The sequence below is a fragment of the Mytilus edulis genome, chromosome 4 (genome assembly GCF_963676685.1).
Source record: "Mytilus edulis chromosome 4, xbMytEdul2.2, whole genome shotgun sequence".
Lineage (NCBI taxonomy): Eukaryota > Metazoa > Mollusca > Bivalvia > Mytilida > Mytilidae > Mytilus > Mytilus edulis.
This window is the reverse complement of record NC_092347.1, coordinates 74,203,847-74,226,402: the sequence shown is the minus strand read 5'-3', so window position 1 is coordinate 74,226,402 and position 22,556 is coordinate 74,203,847. Positions and strand designations below refer to the sequence as shown.

The 22,556-nt window shown below is 32.4% G+C and overlaps 2 protein-coding genes across 2 annotated transcripts in view; one reads left to right on the top strand and one right to left on the bottom strand.

Annotated features, from left to right (window-relative positions):
- LOC139520508 (lipid droplet-regulating VLDL assembly factor AUP1-like) overlaps positions 1-22,556 on the bottom strand; it is a 29,178-nt gene that overhangs the window by 5,571 nt on the left and 1,051 nt on the right. Inside the window, exons 2-10 of the mRNA XM_071313192.1 lie at positions 20,568-20,702; positions 19,671-19,824; positions 19,107-19,218; positions 18,166-18,244; positions 13,268-13,304; positions 12,714-12,755; positions 11,897-11,970; positions 10,664-10,830; positions 9,205-9,324 (exon numbers count right to left, since the gene is read on the bottom strand). Of these exons, the coding sequence (XP_071169293.1) occupies positions 9,205-9,324; positions 10,664-10,830; positions 11,897-11,970; positions 12,714-12,755; positions 13,268-13,304; positions 18,166-18,244; positions 19,107-19,218; positions 19,671-19,824; positions 20,568-20,702 (920 nt within the window). The remainder of the gene's footprint in view (positions 1-9,204; positions 9,325-10,663; positions 10,831-11,896; positions 11,971-12,713; positions 12,756-13,267; positions 13,305-18,165; positions 18,245-19,106; positions 19,219-19,670; positions 19,825-20,567; positions 20,703-22,556) is intronic.
- On the top strand, positions 331-2,264 carry LOC139520507 (uncharacterized). The gene has a single exon (XM_071313191.1). It carries the CDS (start codon positions 353-355, stop codon positions 2,042-2,044), a length of 1,692 nt encoding a protein of 563 aa, XP_071169292.1. The 5' UTR covers positions 331-352; the 3' UTR covers positions 2,045-2,264.

Genomic DNA, 22,556 nt, shown 5'->3' with positions numbered 1-22,556 from the left:
TTTTATCATTGGACCATATATTCTTACTAAGATATTCAAGTTTTAGTTCAAATTTTTCATAATAATATGTATCTGAACAAAACAGACACTAGTTATCTTAAATTAACTAATTCAAAATATTACGCTAACATTTAAACTGACAGAGTAGTTTAATAAATTTATAGTGACAATATATCTATTTACGCATGGACATTTTAAATGCTAACTAGTTTAAATACCTATTATATATCTGATAATGATATGTATTGTATTTAAACAGATATTGAACTTTATTGTTTACCTTAGAAGATTTAATATTACAATCACTTAAGATATAAACCAGGAAGGAGAATACGTCACACAGTAAACAATAATGGCGCTTTCTAGATCAGTCCAGAAAAGTCAAATACCTATTAACTGTCAATTTTGTGAAACTCAGAAATCTATTAAGTGGAAATGCCTTGATTGCAGCCTTTTAATTTGTGATAATTGTAAAGACAAAATACATTTAAAAATCAAGAATGCAAAGGATCATAAGATAATAAGTATCAAAGACATTGGACTTCACCCAGAAGAATTGGATTTTACTAACATTAAGTGCCAACAACATGCAGGACAATCTTGTTGCCTATTTTGTACCACATGTGACCATCTTGTTTGTCCTACATGCTTTGCCAAAGTTCATAAGAAACATGATTTAATAGAAATCAATGAAGCATATGACATAAAACAAGATGATTTGAAGAAAGAGCAAAGTAAAATTCAGAAAAATAAAGTCGAAATAGAAACAAAAATGGATAAATTTCGACAACTGCAAGCAGTTGAATGTTTTAAATATGAAAAAGTAAGACAAGATATCCAGTCACAAGAGAAAACATTGAAACAAGCTGTTGAAAAGTATGCTCAAAAACTCCAAAAAGAATTAGAACAGAATTGTAAATCTACTTTCCAATCCATCGAAGGAGGTATGAATGATATTTCAGGATCCATTAAACAAGCAGATGTAAGGTATAATGAAGTAGAGGATTTCATGAATACAACTGATGTTGCCAAATTCTTCATACAGGTTTCAGGAATGAAAAAGTACACAGACATATCGAAAGAAAGCACAATGTCAAATTATTGCTCTATACTAAAGTTTATCCCAGGGGAGATCACTCAGTCTAATTTGGGGACTTTTCAGAATGATGATAGTCCATCAGGTGAATTAACTATAGATATCAAAATAAACAGACAATTTCAAACTAATATTTCCTTGGTTAGTTTTTTATCTCCATGTCATGATGATTCACTATGGATAGCTTGTCCCAATGATGGTGTGTTACAAAAAGTAAAACCTGAAGGAACCAATCTAAAGACAATATCTACCTTCAACATCAAGGTCTTTGGTATGGAAATAACTTCATCAAACAATCTTCTTGTCAAAGTTAAAGGAGAATCCAGACTTAAAAAGATAGACAGCAGCACTGGTAAACTGACTGACTCTATATATGATGCTACCCCATTCACTCCTTCAGCCGTCCATGCGACATATAATGATAAAGTCATTATAGGAGGATTTCATAATGACTTAGACACATCAGCTGTAATGGTGATGTCTGATAAGGGAGATCAAGAGGCTGTGTATGAACATGATCAACATAAGCAACCTATATTTAAATACCCTAAGTCTATAACCAGTACAAGTAACCGGAATATACATGTGGCAGACTATGAACAAAGTGATGGTAAAGGTAAAGTAGTAGTGATTGGTCAGAACGGTGATGTTATCAATACTTATCTAGGACATAAAGAAATCAACAAGGAGGAACCATTTAGACCAGACTGCATAGTAAAAACATCTAGAGACAATGTCATTGTAACTGATAGGCACACTCACACACTTCACATACTAAATAACTCTGGAGTATTGTTGACTTGTTACAACATCAGTGACATAGGAATATTATATCCACTGTCTCTTGCCTTCACACCAGCAGGACAGCTCTATATAGGAGGTACCACACCTGACATTAGTACAGCAAATGATGCAAAATTATATGAAGTGAACATTTATGGATGCTGAACACTTTCTACCAAAAGCAACTCTTACTGTGAGAAACATTCTCCTTAATAATCAATGTAAATAAATATATTCCTCTTTTTCCAAATGAAACAATAAGATAATCATAAATTTAAATTAGACCATTATAGAATCGAACATAGACATTATTAAACTCATCAAGTGCAGATAGTCATTTTAATATGGTTTAACTTTGTTTTTGTGTACCAGTAAAAGTAACAAACACAAAATTGAAAATGGATTATTTTTTTAGTTTGACAAGTGGACACATTGCAATTTTCATAACAAACTATCAGAATTTTTACCGTATTTATATTCAAGACAATAATGACTTAGAAAAGATACTTGGTCTTTTTGTGTAAAAGTATTAAAAATGTATCTACAAATTTCTTTCTGTTATACATTAATTTAGCTTGGTATACTTCATGATCATAAGCCGTACAAATTTAATATAGTCACAATATATATAATGTATTTGGTGTAGGTCTGTATCTTAATTGTGTAGTTCAATAATTTTTAAAATGTTTGTGCTTTAATGCATACAAATAAAATTGAGAATGGAAATTGGGAATGTGCCAAAGAGACAACAACCCGACCATAGAAAAAAACAACAGCAGAAGGTCACCAACAGGTCTTCAATGTAGCGAGAAATTCTTGCACCCGGAGGCGTCCTTCAACTGGCCCCTAAACAAATATATACTAGTTCAGTGATAATGAACGCCATACTAATTTCCAAATTGTACACAAGAAACTAAAATTAAAATAATACAAGACTAACAAAGGCCAGAGGCTCCTGACTTGGGACAGGCGCAAAAATGCGGCGGGGTTAAACATGTTTGTGAGATCTCAACCCTCCCCCTATACCTCTAGCCAATGTAGAAAAGTAAACGCATAACAATACGCACATTAAAATTCAGTTCAAGAGAAGTCCGAGTCTGATGTCAGAAGATGTAACCAAAGAAAATAAAGAAAATGACAATAATACATAAATAACAACAGACTACTAGCAGTTAACTGACATGCCAGCTCCAGACTTCAATTAAACTGACTGAAAGATTATGATTTCATCATATGAACATCAGGCACAATCCTTCCCGTTAGGGGTTTAGTATCATACCATCATAACATATATGAGAAGAACATAACCCGTGTCATGCCAACAACTGGTTTTTGAATAAATGTGTTTAGTTCCGATGCAAAGACCCTATAAGTGAATCAATATTAACGCCAAAATATGCAATCTTTAATGATACAAACCATATTTCACATCCAATCTTTTATGGTAATATTCTTTACAAAGCACAAAAATTTCAGTATTCACCTCAAAAGCTTACAAAACCTTTAAACAGACTTATTAAGAAGGGATATAGTTACGATACTGTTGTTAGGTCATTAAAGATTGCATATTTTGGCTTTAATATTGATTCACTTATAGGGTCTTTGCATAGAAACTAAGCACATTTATTTAAAAAACAGTTGTTGGCATGACACAGGTTATGTTCAACTCACATATTTTAAGATAGTATGATACTAAACCCCTAACGGGAGGGAATGTGCCTGATATTCATATGATGAAGACATAATTTTTCAATCAGTTTAACTGAGGTCTGGAGCTGGCATGACAGTAAACTGCTAGTAGTCTGTTGTTATTTATGTAATATTGTCATTTTATTTATTTTCTTTTGTTTCATCTTCTGACATCGGAATCAGACTTCTCTTGAACTGAATTTTAATGTGTGTATTGTTATGCATTTACTTTTCTACATTGGCTAGAGGTATAGGGGGAGGTTGAGATCTCATAAACATGTTTAACCCCGTCGCAATTTTGCGCCTGTCCCAAGTCAGGAGCCTCTGGTCTTTGTTAGTCTTGTATGATTTTTAATTCTAGTTTCTTGTGTATAATTCGAAGTTTAGTATGACATCCATTATCACTGTACTAGTATACATATTTTTTAAGTGGCCAGCTGAAGGACACCTACGGGTAAGGGAGTTTATCGCTACATTGAAGACCCATTGGTGGCCTTCGTCTGTTGTCTGTTCTATGGTTGGGTTGTTGTCGCTTTGACACATTCCCCATTTCCTTTCTCAATTTCATATTGAATAACAGGCAAAAGTAGTTTTCAAATTTCGAAAATCTTAATCAAATAAGAAATTATCCAGGTAACAAATAAAATCTGATGGATTGGCATGATCTTAAAAAAGATTATGTCAAAGTCAAATAATTGAGAATAATCGATAACATTAAAGATTTGATCAATTCCCAAATGAACTTAGTTCTAGAACAAGTGGTGATGTTATGTTTTTGTTTATGTTAGTGATTTTTGTGAGTTGAACCAATGTATTGAGTTAAGACAGTTGCAACTGATTTAACAGTTGTGTTATTTTACCACTGTTCCTGGTTTGGGGAGGATAAATTGCTCACAAATGTGTTCCACCTCACCACATTCTTTAAGGGTTTGTCCCAAGTCAGGAGCATGTAAATCAGTGGTTTTCATTGTTTCAAGTCTGTCATATTTGGATTTTTTTAATTGTATAGTTACAAATAAGGTTGTTACTTTTCTCTTTGGATTGTTTCACATTTTTCATGTCTGGGTCTTTTATACCTGACCATGTGGTATGTTTTTTTTCATTGTTGAAGGCTGGTCACCAACAGTTGCTTAAGACATCCACTACATTTGAACTTTGGTGAATGGTTGTCTCATTTGCAATCATATCATATCTCTTTATTTTTATTTTACAATGACAAACTACATTTTGTCTTATAATTATTGATAACCAATAACCATGTCATTTATTTGATCGGCTAACACGCTTTAAAATAAAGATGAAATTAGATACACCTTTAAAATTCAAACTACCACTGACATTGTATAAAACTTCTGATTATACAATTGTACATATATCATGAACAAGTAATCATGGAACTGTGAAAATGAGGCCAAGGTTTAATGGCTTGTATAAGATTGATTGACTCATGTTTACTCAGGCTGTATCAGCATATTAGATAGATATGAACACCTTACAATCAAAACAAGCATTCTGTGAGTATTGCATAGCAATACATAGTCCCCTACCGGTTATAAATTCACTCATTGTATTGGAACAGAATTCTAACTTGAACTGTAACTTGTCATAATAAAATTAAATGCAAATTATCAAACCAATATCTTTAAAATGACAAAAAAAGTGCGGCAAACTGATTTTTCTTAGTCAAAGACCATAACACTACACAAAATAATCTGACTGGAACAAAATTCAAACTTGATCTGTTACTTGTCATGATAAAACAATACACCAAATATCAAATCAATATCACAAAGCATTAAGAAAAAGAGTGTGGAAAACTTATTTGCCGGATGACGGATGGACAGACAAACAGACAGACAGACGGATTGCAAACCTAAAGTCCACTTTGACTTCGTCTATAAGGGACTACTGGTAATAACTATTTCCAGAGAAAGAAACATTAAGTGTAATTTAACAATACAGAATACATATGGCCTGAGAACACAGTTATTTGGTAGTGCATTTAGTTTAGACAATAAGTTCAAATTAATTTATTTTTACAGTACCGGTAGTGTACTACTATCGGAACAAATAATATTAAAATTATAGAGCTTAAATTCAGATTTGCATACTAATTTTTTACCTTTTTTAACAGGACCAAATCACTACTTATCATGAAGATGCAGTACCAAAATTTGATAAACATGTAATTTCATCCCCTTTCATAAAGATTCATATATAAAATATCAAGAATTAAATTGGGAAAGTGTATGAAAAAATTTGAAAGTTATACACTGTTCACACAAGAGACTTTATTTGAAGAAAACGAAAACCAAAGGACGATAACTGTGTCCTTGGACCATATACCGTAGTTTATTCATTGGGAAGATTAGGCTTATCACTAGTTAACACCACACCATGTAAATCAGAGGCATGGGGAAAATGAGGTCCCTGTCTGACTGATATGACAATACCTTAGTGACAAAAAAAATATATAATATGATAAAATATTTATATAGAAAAAGCTCAACAAACACATTCTATTACTGAAAATGTATTGTCTCACACACAAGAATACACATATGGTTAATTGATGGATAAATTAATGTGTTTTTAAAATGTATTTAAAATACAAATTTGCACACGCCGAAATGGCTCGTCTGCTTTACTCACTTTTACTGACCATTGTTTTAAAATTTTAATAAAAGTATCACATAAACATAAACATGATCCAAGAAAATAAGGTCAAAATAAGATAAACCAATCCGGAAATAGAGTTCAACTTACAATCATTCCATACACAAAATATAGTTGACCTACTGCTTATAGTATACAAAAGAACAAACCAAACCATGAAAACATTGATTGACCAATGAACCATAAAAAGGAGGTCAAGTTCAGATGAACCCTACCAGACAGACATGTACACCTTAAAATATTTCCATGCATACAATATAGCTGCCTTTTTTCTTTTAGTATCTAAGAAACAAATTTAACAAGGAAAACTTAACATTTACCAAGGAACCATGAAAATGAGGTCAAGGTCAGATGACAGCTGCCAGACAGACCTACTAACCTTACAATCATTCTATACACCAAATATAGTTGAAAACCTACTTAGAGCTAAAGAAAAACAGACCAAAACACAAAAAAATAACATTGAGCAATGAATCATGAAAATACAGTCAAGGTCAGATGATACCTGCCAGACTGACATGTACATCATAATATATTTCCATACATAAAATATAATTGAGCTATTGCATATAGTTTTAGAAAAAAAGATCACTTAACTTTTAACACCTGAACTGTGAAAATGAGATCAAGGTCAAATGCTACCTGCCAGGTTGACATGTACATCATATAATATTTCCATACACCAAATATAGTAGACATATTGCTTATCGCAGATATAGACTTGACCAAAAAACTTAACCTTGTTCACTGATACATGACATGAGGTTAAGGTCTAGTAAAAAGTGTCTGGCAGGCTTTATGATTTCACAAGCTACACACATACTAAATACTAGAAACAACAAACATGAGCACAGCTTGAAGTCTATGTGAAATGTAGATACACAGCTTGAGTTTTTATGCACTGATACATATTATGTTGGCAGTTTTAATTAGTTTGTAAGTTCTTCTTCCATAGGAGTTTGAATGTCCAATAAGTAATTTCTTGGTGTTACACATGTGCCCAGAACAGAGAAAGTAACTCGTAGAAAAAGAAGACAACCTGGAACACTGATAGTAAAAATATTTCTCAGTGCTCTGATGAATTAAAATAAACCTATGATATACATTTCAATAAAATTCTGGCCAGAAGGTCAGAAATCAGGTATTTCCATGTCCCCACAACATCTGTATAACTTTTTTAACACATAATTATTTTCAAAGTCTAAAGTCCATAACTTCAGCAAATATCATGGGTGGAACCACACATACAGTTGATGTGTAAGTTATCATTAATATTTGAAGGCATTTACAAACAAATCTAGATTTTAAACTAATATTTCACTTAATTTTTTAGTCAAAGATGTCACCGCTTGCATATAGCATTGTAAAGGAACAGAACTCAATAATGGTAAAGAGTGACACTACTCAAATTCTTGCATATTTGATCTGAGTTTTGTGGTAATAGATGTTGTGTATAAGTTTTATAACATTTGATTGAGTAAAAATTTAAATAGAGAATGGAAACAAAAAAAATCTGCAATTTTCCATTTGAAAAGAGGCATAACTCTAAAAAGGTAAAAGTGACAGTACCCAAATTCAAACTTGATCTGTGTTATGTGGTAATGAGTATTGTGCATAAGTTGCCTAACATTTGGTTAAGGCAAATAAAAGTTAGAGAACAGAAACCACAATACAGATGGAAAAGGGTTAAACTTAATTCCCCCTCTACACAACAGGGCATAAACAGTCTGTGTAAAATTGAGAATGGAAATAGGGAATGTGTCAAAGAGACAACAACCCGACCATAGAATAGAGAATGCAGTCTACACGAATGAATTTTATTTTTACAGGACATTCGGTCTGGTAAGCATCCTAGCTTTACCTAACCGAAAGAAATTTTACCAGACCAATTTTTTTTTACATCTAATTGTATATTATCCGACAAAAAACAACAAACATATGACTTTGTTGTGCCCTACTCCTCCCCAAAATGCACAAAAACAAAATGATGTAACAAGAAGGTATATTGTTATGAAAGTTGTGCACAATTGCTTTAATGCATTTCAGTGAAGAGTAATGTCCCATTTTATTGGATTTTGACAATGTTTGTGAACTAAACATAATTGAGAGTTTCTGTATAAAATATTATTTCCTGTTTCTTCTTTCTTTTTCATATATCTTTTGGTTTTCAATTCTAGTGTTTATATTTCATAGCTGAATTTTGTGATATGCTTGGATTTTTATTCATTTATTGTATTTAATCGGCAAACCCGAAATTATCCTTATCCGTTCCCAGAATCTGATCCGGTTTTATTTACATTTCCGGTTGTGCCAATGATGGCAGCCATTGTTGTTTTTGACAGTCAGATATGTTTTTACCCGGATTTACACATTACTGGTTGGCGATTTTCGGCATAAAGCTAGCGGTTGAACAAAATAAACATCGCTGTGATGAATAATAAAGATGAAAATGAATTTGAGATCGTTTGGCAATTTTGCTAGAATGTTAGAAAAATCCATGAAAAAAAACACCGGACATTCGGACCGGAATTCAACAAAATTTTACCAGACCGATCCATTATTCACCGGATTTGTCCGTCGGTCCGGCGTATTTCATGTAGGTCTTCAATGCAGTGAGAAATTCCCACACCTGGAAACGTCCTTCAACTGGCCCCTAAACAAATATATATACTAGTTCCGTGATAATGGACGTCATACTAAACTTGTGTAACTGTTTGTTGCAAAATGATAGAATGATGAAGGTGAAAGTGTGTCAGGTTATAAATACCTTTTCTATTTGTTGTGCCATTCTGAATAACTTTGATACTCACATAGATTTTTTATCTTTAAACAGATAAAGCTTCTTTGACTTTATGTGCCATTTTAGACACCTCTGATACTTACATAAATCTTTATCTTTTACAAAGAAAGGTTATACTTCTAAAACTTGACTTGCCATTCTGAGCATTTCTGATACTTACATAGATCTTTCTCTATTACAGACAAAGGCGTTTCAGGTAACACTTCTTTGACTTGTTGTGCCATTTTTGACACCTCTGCTAATTCTGCAGGATTTTGCTTAGTTTTTTTGTTACTGGAAGCTGAAAAATGAAAATTTCTTAAATCTTAAGTGCTCCTTATAAACTTAATGTCCTGCAGATTTTGTATTTAAAAAGAAAGAGGGGGAACCGATATTTCTTATCAAATGATTCAATTGGCGAAATTTTTGATCTGCAAAATATTTTAGTCATCAAGAATTTCAGCATCTTTATTATCACATTTATTATTCAGCGCAAGCTGGAATGGCTGTTCATATTTGTATAAACAATACTTATGGATATTTAACAAAAATTTTCTTTGATCTTGCTGACTGATAATTTCCGAGTGATGTAAAAAATTATCGCTAGAAACTAAGGGAGCACATTCCCATTGCCAATGAAATTAAAAAAGGTGTCATAAGTAAAATAGCTACAAACAGATCATCATTGGTCATCTCAACTCGATTGCTTTTCTCAGATGCGCCTTACCAGCAGGGGCGAGAAAATTTATCTCGTTGAGATAATCAATGATAATCTATAATTTTATTACATATCAATAAAAGATTTATAAGTTACAGCGGTTTGCAAAGAGCATTTTAAATTTGACTTTCCTCTGAATGATTCCTAATATTGTTTGGCTTGAAAATCATGAAAAAGTCTGATAATAATACAATCTTTCCCTTAATTTGTGTTATTGTTTAAACTTTTAATACAATAATACAATTTCTTGTCTGCATTATGTTACTAATGGTTAGAGTAAAGTTTGCTCCAAGAATGTCTTCATGTTAAATCGCTCAAAAAAATCATGATTGCAACGAATTGTACCTAATACACACATTTAGTCTAACCAGTCTGAATTCAGTATATTTTACACAATGTTTTTTAATAATCAATAGAAGGTATTGAGACAGAATGCCTTTATAAAGGTATTCAGTGATGTGAATGCCTGATAATGTCTACATTTTTTTGATTGGTGAGATTGATGGGTATTTCAGCATTTTTCAATCGTCCTGTATTTCACTAAATTTAATAAAAGCCTGGTTAATGACACAAAGTGAATTTCCTCAGAGTAAATGTCAATATTAAAAAAAACCCTGCATTTTTATGTCCTGAGTCAGGCACCTGTTGTTCAGCGGTTGTCATTTGATGGTTTGGTTCATGAGTGTTTATTGTTTTTATATATTAGACCATTGGTCTTTCCTGTTTGAATTGTTTTAAACTAGATATGTTAGGGGCCTTTATAGCTTTCTGTTTGGTGTAAGCCAAAGCTCTGTGTTGAAGGCAGTTCTTTGACCAGTAATTGTTAACTTTTTATACATTGTGACTTGGATGGTGAGTTGTCTCATTGGCACTCATACCACATCTTCTTATTTATAATTATAATCTAAACAATAAAACATACCTTTTTTTTGTTTACTCTCACTGTCTAATCTTTTAATATATTTTTCTTTGTCTTCAAAGGTATAATCTGTCATTCTAACTTTTAAAGTTGAGGAAAGTTTTTCCCGTACTCTGTCAGCAAACTCCTCTACAGATTCGTCTGCAGATTTCTCCATTGCTGGTAATATTCTATGAAAATGGATAAAACAATACAATACTATTAAAATAACCACCTTCAATGAGAATTCAAGTAAAACATAATATTTTAGTATGTGACTGTTTGTTTCATTTGTTCAGTAATAAAGTCTTATTTCAAAAGCACTGTGATTGAATCATTAAAATTCTAAAAAAAAAGTCATAAAATTCATTTACTGTAAATTCAGAAATTATCTAGAGTTTTAGTCATTGTTGTAAATATGGCGCGAACACAACGCGGGAACGTCACTTAGGTCTTATATTGTAACGTCAAGACTTTGTGACGTGTCACTTGTATACTTGGGCATTATATGGATCGATTACATTATTAGAATAGGCAACGTTTTATTCCTTAATTCACGTATTCCCGACATTTTTGTGCCGTGACCAGGATTTGAATAAGCTGAAATCGATAAGGAAAGCGAACAGAAGTGTAGTTACAAGACATTTACGGAAAATAGACGATTTGAAAAACGAAGCGGAGTTAGCCAGGGTAGATCTTTAAGCAACATTCGAAAGTGTGGAACAGAAGAAGAAACTTTTAGAAGATTTGTTGATTCATTGTCAATAATGAGACTGGGTGAGGATTGCAATAATAGAACTCAAATTCTGAAATCTAATACATTTATCTTTATGTGATTTTCCCGAATTTGCAATAATTAATCTTACATTTTTGTTCATTCTTCAAAAATCACAATAATAAATGCATGCAATAATTTTTGAAATTTACTTTTTTTTCTAGAATATAATTTAAATGTACTATTAAATCATTATTTGCTATAACACAATGTAAAATTATTTTAGGTTTAGTTTTCCTTTGCTTTATAATAATCTGCCTGTACCAAAACATATATCTCATGTATGTAATTTCAAGTTGGCATTCAGTCTTTCAAAAATTTTGTTATCAAGAAGTTTGGTTTCTACAGTCCTTCATAAACTTGTTCTATGTTTAATTTCCTTATAATATGTCCAGACTCAGTGATTTATCTATCAAGGAATGTGTTGATAAAACAGACTCAATTTTTGTTTAAATATGAAAATACTCAACGTAAAAACTTACTTAATTTTAAAAATTGTGTATGGAAAAAACATGCTCCAGAAAAAATCTGTCCACCTGTTGCTGGTCAATGTTGTCTGAAAAAAAGAAAGAAAAACTATATTTTTCACAAGTTAAATTTAACATTAATCATCAATCTTTGTATGATTTTGTGGAAACAATGTATACACCAATTTCAAATTTGTCTGCCAGTGAAAGAAATAAATTAATTTCCCATATTTTTAAGCATCAGAACAGAAAAAAAGGTCATCATAAAACAAAGTAATTGTTTTGGAAAAGTTTGGATGTTGCAGTCCAATTCGTTTTGCATATATAGTTAATCTTTTTATAATAAATTTGAAGATGTGTCTTGACTCCTTTAATATAGTGTTTGCTTTAATAGTTGGAAATTGCATGAAATCAAATGTTAAATGGATAGAAATTATTTTTTAAAGAGAAGATACTTTTGCAAAAAATTCAAGCATGCTTCTTTTTGGTCAGGTTGATGTCTCTTTGACATATTCCCCATTTCCATTCTCAATTTAATTAAAATTTGTTTCTGTGTTAGGAGTAACTTGCTACATCAACTGACTCCCTATTAAATCATTTCAAAGGTTTTAGATATTATTTGTAAATTGGTCTCTTCTCACTCGTTTTAAAGTTTCAGTAACTATTTGAATAAAATTGACATATAGTGATTGGATACAAATTTTCGTGATTTGGTGGGTAAAGGTAAACCACGAATTTAAACGTTCAACGAAAATTGAACCTATGAAAATAAACCGTTTGTTTTTTTGGTGTTATGTCCCTGGGTAATATGTACACATGTAATGACACTTACCACTTTGACATCCAGTGGCCATCTAGTAGCTTGTATTGTCATCTTAAAAAAAAAAATGAGTACAATTCATATGACAGACACGATGCCAGGTCCAACCTCACTTTTGTTTCATGAATTGTATTGGTGAAACTGTTAAAAATCTACTATATTTTTTTTAAAGAAGACAGCATGAGTATAAAGCATAAAAAAATTGTTATTGTTTTTGTGTACCTGAATTTATAACAGCATATTCAGAAGCATTATTTATCTCATCTGATAAACACAGTGAGTTGTCTCTAGTGAAGTATACTTGGCCAGAACTTATCAAAAGCAACTTAAGTTAAATTTTAAGTGAACTTTCTCTTGTCAGAATTTTTGCTAATGTTGATTTTTTTTGTGTTTGACAGTCTTGGTTTCATGCTTAGATAATATATATAATGTTTTCCTTCCTAGAATACTGTACAATTTTGTATATAACAAGATTATTTAAAATTTCTTTTAATAACGTTCAACATAGTAAATAATTTGTTCATTCTTTTAAAAACTTATGCATAGTTGGTGAGTATTTTACTTACAGGTTGAATAATACTGCTACAACTAAATGGAAATTTGCTGTAAAAGAAAGAACATTTTACCTTACTGCTTTACTTATCCAATAACATTGTAATAAACCAGTTAACAAAGTCATGAAATGAAAAAAACAGTTACCCTAAATCAGGGCTTTATATGTGTATACATAATCTTGATAAAAATCTACAAAAAAGCAAGCCTACATTTGAATACTGTAGATTTATCATCACAAATTTTTGTTGAATATCTGGGTAAAGGGAAACCATCAAATAAAATGTTAAAACAAGTTTAGGCTTGAGCAATCCTGATGAAGGTAAATCATGACAAGATGCACACAATTGATGCATATATACATTTTCATTAACCCATTCAAGGCGTATGATGCCTTAAGGCATCACCTGGATACCGCCGTATGATGCCTGAATGCATCACCTGGGTACCGCCGTATGATACCTGAATGCATCACCTGGGTACCGCCGTATGATGCCTGAATGCATCACCTTGCAACGGCCACGAGATGCCTGAATGCATCATGGACAACGAAAAATGCTCTAAAATGACCTACTTTCAGTTTTAATATCAGATCAATTACGTAAAGCTGTAAAGCGTACGTTACCACAATGTGTTAACAGTTTCAATTTTTAATATTATGTATAAATATTGACAATAAAAGTCATAGTTATGTCATTTCTTCGTACTTGTGATTTGCGGTCATGATAAAAATAATATGCCGCCATTTTTTCAATTTTGTTGACATACATGTAGTCAACGTGATCGCTTTAAAAAATGAAAGTTCATTACCTTACACACAAAATATTTAAACCATTTATGTATCGCTATTTTAAAAATTAAGAATATTTACTTAGGACTGTTTAATAAAAAAGATAAGCCGGTAATAGCTGTCTCTTTCTGTATCATTTTTGCATGTTGTTGATTTACGCTCTATTGACGATCGGTTAACGGTTTTTGCCGACAAATAAATTTCACACGACCTGCAGGTGTTCTCCAAAATAAGGAAATCCATATTTTTGTGCAGCCAATCAAATTTTTAAGGCTAAAAGGCGGTTCCATAGTAAAATTGTAGTAAACAAGAACGTGTCCCCAGTACACGAATGCCCCAATCGCACTTTCATTTTCTATGTTCAGTGGACCGTGAAATTGGGGTAAACCCTCTAATTAGGCATTAAAATTCAAAAGATCATATCATAGGGAACATGTATACTAAGTTTGAAGTCGATTGGACTTCAACATCATCAAAAACTACCTTGACCAAAAACTTTAACCTGAAGCGGGACAGACAGACGAACTAACGGACAGATGAACAGACCAGAAAACATAATGTCCCTCTACTATCGTAGGTGGGGCATAAAAACGTAGTATTGTCGTCTGGGTGAAAATAAAACAAAATGTCTGAATCTTCGGATGAAGAGTTGGAAGGATTTTCGCCAAATGAAGTCGGTGCAGCTGCACAGCGGTACAATGATAGGCTTGAACAAATTGGGATAGATGAATTAGATGTTGTTGATAGTGAAAATGAATTTTCTGATGAAAATGAACACCTTGTTGATGAGGCTGGTGACCGTCCTGCTGAAGCTGATGGGTGGCATGAAAATTTTAATTATTATGAGAGGGGATTACCACATATATTTTTACCACGTGGAAATACTGGTCCTACCACAGCTTTAGATCCAGATAAAGAGTCTGTTGATTTTTTCTCATTGCTATTTACCAATGCCATTTTGCAATACATCATACAGAAGACAGACAGGTATGCTAATAAATAAATTCGTAATCATCCTGATGAAAATAAATCCCCATGGGTAACGCCAACTGTTGAAGAAATGAAGGCTTTTCTAGGTTTATGTTTCTTGATGGGTATCAATGTAAAACCAGATATAAAATCCTACTGGACCACAGATGTTATGCTGGAGACCCCGTACTTCAGTAAAGTCATGAAAAGGGATCGCTATATGCAAATTATGCGGTACATCCATTTTTCAAATAGTGAGCAAGCCCCACAGCCAGGGGAGCCCAATTGTTCTAAATTATACAAAATTTAATTATTAATAAATATGTTCACAGATTCTATGGTTAACCAGTACATCCCTAAAAGGCAACTATCAGTTGATGTGGTGATGGTTCCATTCAAAGGACGACTGTCTTTTAAGCAGTATATGCCAGCCAAGCCTACCAAATGGGGAATAAAAATGTGGGCGATAGCGGAAGCTAATACAGGATATGTTTCCTTCTGTCAGGTATACAGTGGGAGGATAAATGGTGCAGCTCATGGTCTGGCAAACCGTGTAGTCAAAAATTGTATTGAAAAGGCAAATGTTATAGGGCAAGAGTACCATATTTATATGGGCAACTACTTCACTTCTCCCACTCTTATTTACAGACTTGTTTGAACATTTTAACACTGCTGCATGTGGTACTGTACGAATAAATAGGAGAGAGCTTCCTAAAGATATAATGAAGAAAAACCCTGAAGGTGTAACTAATCGTGGGGACATGCAGTTTAGACAGAAGGATGCAGTGGCTGCTGTTGTATGGAAGGACAAAATAAATGTAAACTTAATTTCAAGTATACACAATTTCTCGGTTGGTGCAGTGCAGAGAAATGTGCAACAAGCAGATGGTATTTTTCAACGACAAGAGATACCATGTCCACAGATGATCTCTGATTACACACAATACATGGGAGGGGTTGATAGGGCTGACCAGTACATCCAGTACTATGTTTTCCAACACAAAACACTGAAATGGCCTAAAAGGATTTTCTTTACAATGATAGAAATGTTGAAATTTAATGCCTTTAGGCTTTTTCTGATCTCTCCTCATCATCAACCAGGCCCTGGTAAGAGACCAACAACCTTTTTGAAGTTTTCTAAGGCAGTAGCAGCAGGACTGATAGGTGGATATGCAGGAGGTTCAGTTTTTAAAGCCCGTCCATCACTTGTCCCGGTTGATGACCGTCTTACACAGAGACACTTGCCAGGTTCCTTTGGAAATGAAAGTTGGTGCCATGTCTGTCACATGAGAGTGAAAAATAATCAACAAGACACACGTAGACAAACAAAATATGGCTGTCTAGATTGTGGAAAGCACCTCTGTCTTCCAGAATGTTTCACGGTGTTCCATTCTGTTAAAAATTACTGTTAGTGTTAAGCTATGTTGTTAGTTCCAGACAATTTTGAATTTATTGACTTTACCGTTTCAATTTGCGAATTTATTTATTTATAAACTATGAACAAAACTAAAGAATAACTGATGAAGGATATATTTAAAAAGATAGTATCAAGAGACATTTTAAAATAAAGATGGAATTTTATAGAGAGATCAGGACAACAAAATGTAGTAAAATGGACACTGAAATTTTTTTTAAAGACTTGAAAAGAGGCAAGTAACAAAAATTTATAAAACTGTTATTTTTGTTTGTTATATAACCTTATAGCAGTTTAAAAAAGATATCAAAATAATATCAATACCTTGAGTAGTTTTTTTTTGTCAAATATCTAATTATTCATTTTATTTTTATTTTTTTAATGCATTTTTTTTATCTGCTTAAATTGCTATATAGGTTGCATGCCTGTTACTTAGTTTGAAAAGAATATTTTCAAGGAAGGTAATTTACTTTGACAAATACAGAGATTATTTGTTTAATCATTGAACAAATACAAATTTTTATTTGTCATAAAACCGTAACAAGAAATTCTGTCATCCGCCAAATTACAGTTGAGTTATCTCTCTTCAATTGTTGTTGACATGAACGACGCTTTGCGATGGCGGATTTCAATCGCTGGTTCTTCTCATGTTGTCGGTCGTTTATCTTCTTCCCAATCAGTTATGGTGTTGTCATAGACATTTCATTTTATTCTTTGAAACAAAAAGAAACATCGAACGTAAGTTAATATCTCGGAAAGGGAACAGTCAGAAGAAACTCTCCCCTTCGCAGACATGTATTTGTAAACATTCAGTTATAAAAAAAACCTCATTCGTCATAGAGCTTAACTCAGTGATATTGTTGGCTTTTTTCAAAACTACCTCTACCCTTTTTTATAGGGAAAATATGCGTCATTTTTATCAAATTGGGAAATTTATAATAAACCATGAATTTTACTGGAACTTCAATTTGCAGACCCCCTTTCAAGAGGTAAACCCTCATTTGAAATAAGACCCCTTACTGTCAGTGATGATACATAAATGGACCCTCAAATCTGCACATATAGTCATTTTAGGCATGAAAAATGTTTAAATGATTGTAATTCAGTTTGTATTCATGCACAATTACTACTGAGACTGCACTGTTTGGGAAAAAAGTTGTCTTTTTGGGAATAATTTTAAGCCATTTTTTTTTCAAATTGGGATTCTTCTCCAGGGGAAAAAGCCTGTATTCTCCAGTAATTTAAGGCAAACAATATCACTGTTAACTGTTGATATTGCTCCCTCTTCATATCGCTCTAACCACACCACAACTCAAAACAAGTAGGGTATGACTCAACCTTAAAATATTTTAACGAAAATCGATCTCAAATAGCGGTAATTGTCGTTTGAAGTTCGGAGACGATTTTTTTACGAGCACATGTCAAATTAATCCCGGCCACGAAACTGCTTGTGCTAATAAATCACCGGCTATATGAACGCGCCAAAAAAAAAACAATTCCCTACTGAAAGTGTTGAGATGATATGCTGAAGCTGCATCTGATACATTCCTCATTTTGAGCAACTTGAACTGATCCTGGACCAACTTTTTTGTTTAAAATACTGTTGTACAGATAGTGTGAAATAACAAAAAAATATAAAAGAGAGTGGATGGTAAAGAATGCATCATATAGACTGGAAATTTCACTGATAAAATCCCTTATTTCATTAGTTATTTAAATAAAAACTATAATCTACTTACTCAAATTTTAATAAACCTTTTCTTCCATTTGTAGTTGTCTTCTCTGGCCACAAAAGCACAGGAAATTTATTGCTGTCATCTGTAAATAAATAAAAATCAATTTTACTTTCATCATTAATTTTTTTTTTTAATTTTTTTTTAGACAAATTTAGATAGATCACTGAGTAGAATGTTCTTGTATATGTGGACAGAAAATATAACCTTTGTACTAATTTAGCAGGGAATAAAAAGTTAATGCCTTATCACCACCAATGAAATTCCTCCTTCAAAAACTAAATATGACATACACAATTAGATAATGAGTCAAGATAATTTGTTCTTATGTTGTGTAGTTACAGTACTGTATCAGGTTAGATGGATAGTTGGGTAATTTCAAACATGTTCAACTCTGTCCCATTTCCTATGTGCCTTTCCAAAGTATTAACTTGTAATTCTGTGGTTGTCATTGGATGATGTCTTTCTTTTTTTTTTTTTTTTTTGCTTTCTACATATATTGTTGGTTTTCTTGTTTGAATTTTTAGACATTGTTGTCATGTCAGTGTCTTTAAGTGCTTATTTTAGCTACTGTAACCCAACTTATTTTGCAGATACTTTATTTCCCATTTAACACTTTCTATTCCACTTCGTGGCTATTCAATCTCGCAATTATCTAATAAACTTGATGTAATTTGATAAGGAAATATCCAAGTTTAAAATATTCATGACATTTTTATTTGCGTTATTTTTCTACTCACCAAAGTCGCGAAAAATTATTTTTCATGAAAATATTTTTGTTAACAGCATATGGTATGGGTTTTGCTCATGGTTGAAGGCCACATGGTGACATATATTTCCTTACATCTATGTCATTTGGTCTATGGTGGGAAGTTGACTCTGATTTTATATACAAATGTATGTGAAGAGAAACTGGTTTTCATCTGATCAAATAAATAAATAATTACCTGTAACATATTCTTTAATATTTTTTTCAAACGTGTCTGTGCCTTTTGAAATACCAAAGTTTTTATATGCAAATACCCACTGTTCAAACCCTGATAGTCCTTGATAATCTGGCTGTAAAAAAATAAGCAAAACAACCAAAATAGAACAGATGAAGAATTACATTTCTATTTGAATAACTTACATGTAAATCTCAAAAAAGAAATGCAAACATTAATCAAATATCAGTTTTATCTTTAAGAAAGTATTGCAAAATAATAGTCCTTTAGAATTTACTTTTTAGCCTATAGCATTTTCAGTATGAAATGCTACTTGCAATATTTGGGTGATCAACCTTCTGCTCAACAAAATCTGATATCCACATTTTCAATTTCAGAAACAAAGTTTAGCTAATAAAGATCTTTTGTTGTAAGAGTCTTATTTTTTTCTAAATTCTTATGTATAAATTCAATGCATACTTTATTTGAATTTAAAAATAAAAAAATGTTTTAGTAAATGTAAACTTAACATTTTTTAAATTTGCACTTTAAATTTTGTTGTCTTGTTAATGTATGGAATTAACTTACTGTGTGACAAGGCTGAATGAAATCAATGATCATGTGATCCAAATGTGAAATATAATTGGCTACAAGTATTTTTGCTTTTTTCTTTTCATCTCTTTTGTCTTCTTGAACCATAATATGTATTCCAACAACAGCAAAAATTGATTTCAAAATGAAGCTGAAATAAATAAGTAAATACATTAAATAAAATCTGGTAGGGTTACACATATTCTTATAAATATCAATATAAGAAATAGAGATTTGCCATGAATGCAAACGAGACAGTTATCCACCAGAGACCAAATGAAATAGAAGTAACAAACAATAAGTCACTAAACCCATATAGCTTAATTTGCTGTAAGCATTGCTGTTGTGTTGATGTGTGGCAATTATGATCTGCTTCATCACTGTCTAAAGAGTGACTTCTAAATGTTTGAAAGACAAGCTTCATTTGTACATATAATTATTAAATATCATATTTCTATTGGCTTTGATTTTGATTCTGCAAGTGTTGTACTTTAATAAAAGTGCAGTTCTACAATATAACCATACTTGGTAATGGCTTTCTCTTCAAAAGTGTCCAATATTGATATAAGTCGATGTATTGGATGAAAATTTTTATTAGTCATGTTAGTTGAGTCTCATAATTATTGTTTGATTGGTTTTTTTTGTTTTTTTTTGTAATTTGAGTTGTCTCAGCTTTATATACAGCTTGCTTGTTCCCTTTCTGGGTTCCCCTCTACCTTTTCCCAGCACCATACAGCTGTGATAGACCTACCCTTTATATTTTTTTCTGAAGGATAATATTAAAAAAAATAATTTTTAATGTTCATGTTCATTCAATCCATTGAATTATATCAATAATTGGGCTACATGTAGCTAGGAATCTGATATGTGTATGTGTAATGTACATAAACAAACCTGGTAGCAGCTGACTTTGGCAATATACATGACACCAACAAACCATGAAGTGCTATGAATAATCTAATAATAACTAGAACAAGTCCAAACGGGAAATAAAAAATCGTCAAAACAACTGATCCAGGATCAGGAAATCTGAAAAATAAAAATGTAGAATATTGTAGTTCATATACATTGCACCTGAGCAAACTGTTTTTTTAGATTTATAACATTTCTTATAAATGTAAATTTGATGATGCATCATAAAAATTCCTCAAAACAACAAAATTACTAACTCCATGTACTAGTTAATGACCCTAAAAAAAGAAAGGTTTTAGTGGTGACTTTATATAAATGGCAAGAGGAAGTACTTTTTTCAGATCTTTGATTGTTTCTTTTGAATGTATTTACAACCTTTACAGGCTAAGGAGAATTAAGAGCTTGACATATTGTATCTGACACCTGTGACAGGTGGAAGACTAGCTAGTACTTTATTTACATTTGTATGTTTATCTCAGAATCCCTTTAGATATATATCTTTTTGGTTATTGTTGGGATATAAGTACCCGGCCACATCCACTCTGTGTAGTGTTTGTATTTGTATCCACCTCATTCATTAAGCCTTTTTCAACTGATTTTTAAAGTTGGTTCTTATTTTGTACTGTTACATTACTGTGTGGCTGTCCCAAGTTAGGGAAGGGTTTGGATCCTGCTAACATGTTTAACCCCGCCATATAATTATTCATGTGCCTGTCCCAAGTCAGGAGCCTGTAATTCAGTGGTTGTCGTTTGTTTATGTGTAACATATTTGTTTTTTGTTCATTTTCTGTATAAATATAAATTAGGCCGTTAGTTCTCTCGTTTGAAACATTTTACATTGTCATTTCAAGGCTCTTTATAGCTGACTATGCGGTATCAGCTTTGCTCATTGTTGAAGGCCATACAATCCTATACAATGTAGTTGTTAGTTTCTGTGTCATTTAGTCTCTTGTGGAGAGTTGTCTCATTGGCAATCATACCATATCTTCTTTTTCATATAATATAATTTTTATCCCTTCATGTACATGTATCTTTTTAAGTTGAGGACAGATCAACTATAAATATGGACTAATCTACATGTAGCGGAACGACTTGGGACTTATTGACTTGAGCAAGATTATCATGAAAGTATCCTAAAAGTAGGTTTCATTGGGGTGTAAGTGTGACAAAGGATTGGCTGATTTTTTAAGTAAGCGTGAAAAGTGAAAGTCAACTGATAATTTTTGTGGTGAAAACAGGAGATAAAATCAAGTCGGTCATATGAAATTACAAGCCCTATCATTACAACGATGAATATGATACAGGAATCGGACTAAAAGCAATTAGAAGGATCTAGTATCAGACCCCTCCCCAAATGAGACCCCCTTAAAACTAAAGAAAAGGGGTTCTTGCAGCAATAGCCAAACTTATATGACAGTTTAAGATAAAGGTTGTATACCTTTATACCTTTATCTTATACTTATTTAGGTGTGCGCAGCTGAAACACTTAACACGAACATATAATTTATATGGGTTTCAATTTTCGCCATTTAATGCAGACTTAAAATTATTCAGAGTCTTTGCCGACACCATTAAATCTGACAGGTTATTCCACTGATCCACTACTCTAATTGAAAAAGTATTTAGTCTATGTGTAGTCTTACACTGTTTTTTAAAAAGTTTTAATGAGTGACCCCTAGTATAATAGATGGTGCTAAAGTAAAAAGGCTCATCCAGTCGATGTCATCTATACCATGCAACGCTTTGTAGACTTGTATGGGGATCTCATTGGGGGGTTCTGATGCTGGATTCTGCTTACTGTTTTGTCAGATTCTTGTATCCCGCTTACACTATGATCGTAAGCAATTCTTATTTTTTGTAATTTCCCATGTCCTGCTAGACCCTATTTCCCGTTTTCACGGCACAATAATTTGACTTTTACGTGTAACGCTTACAAAAAAATCGGCAATCCTGCGTCACGCTTAGACCCCA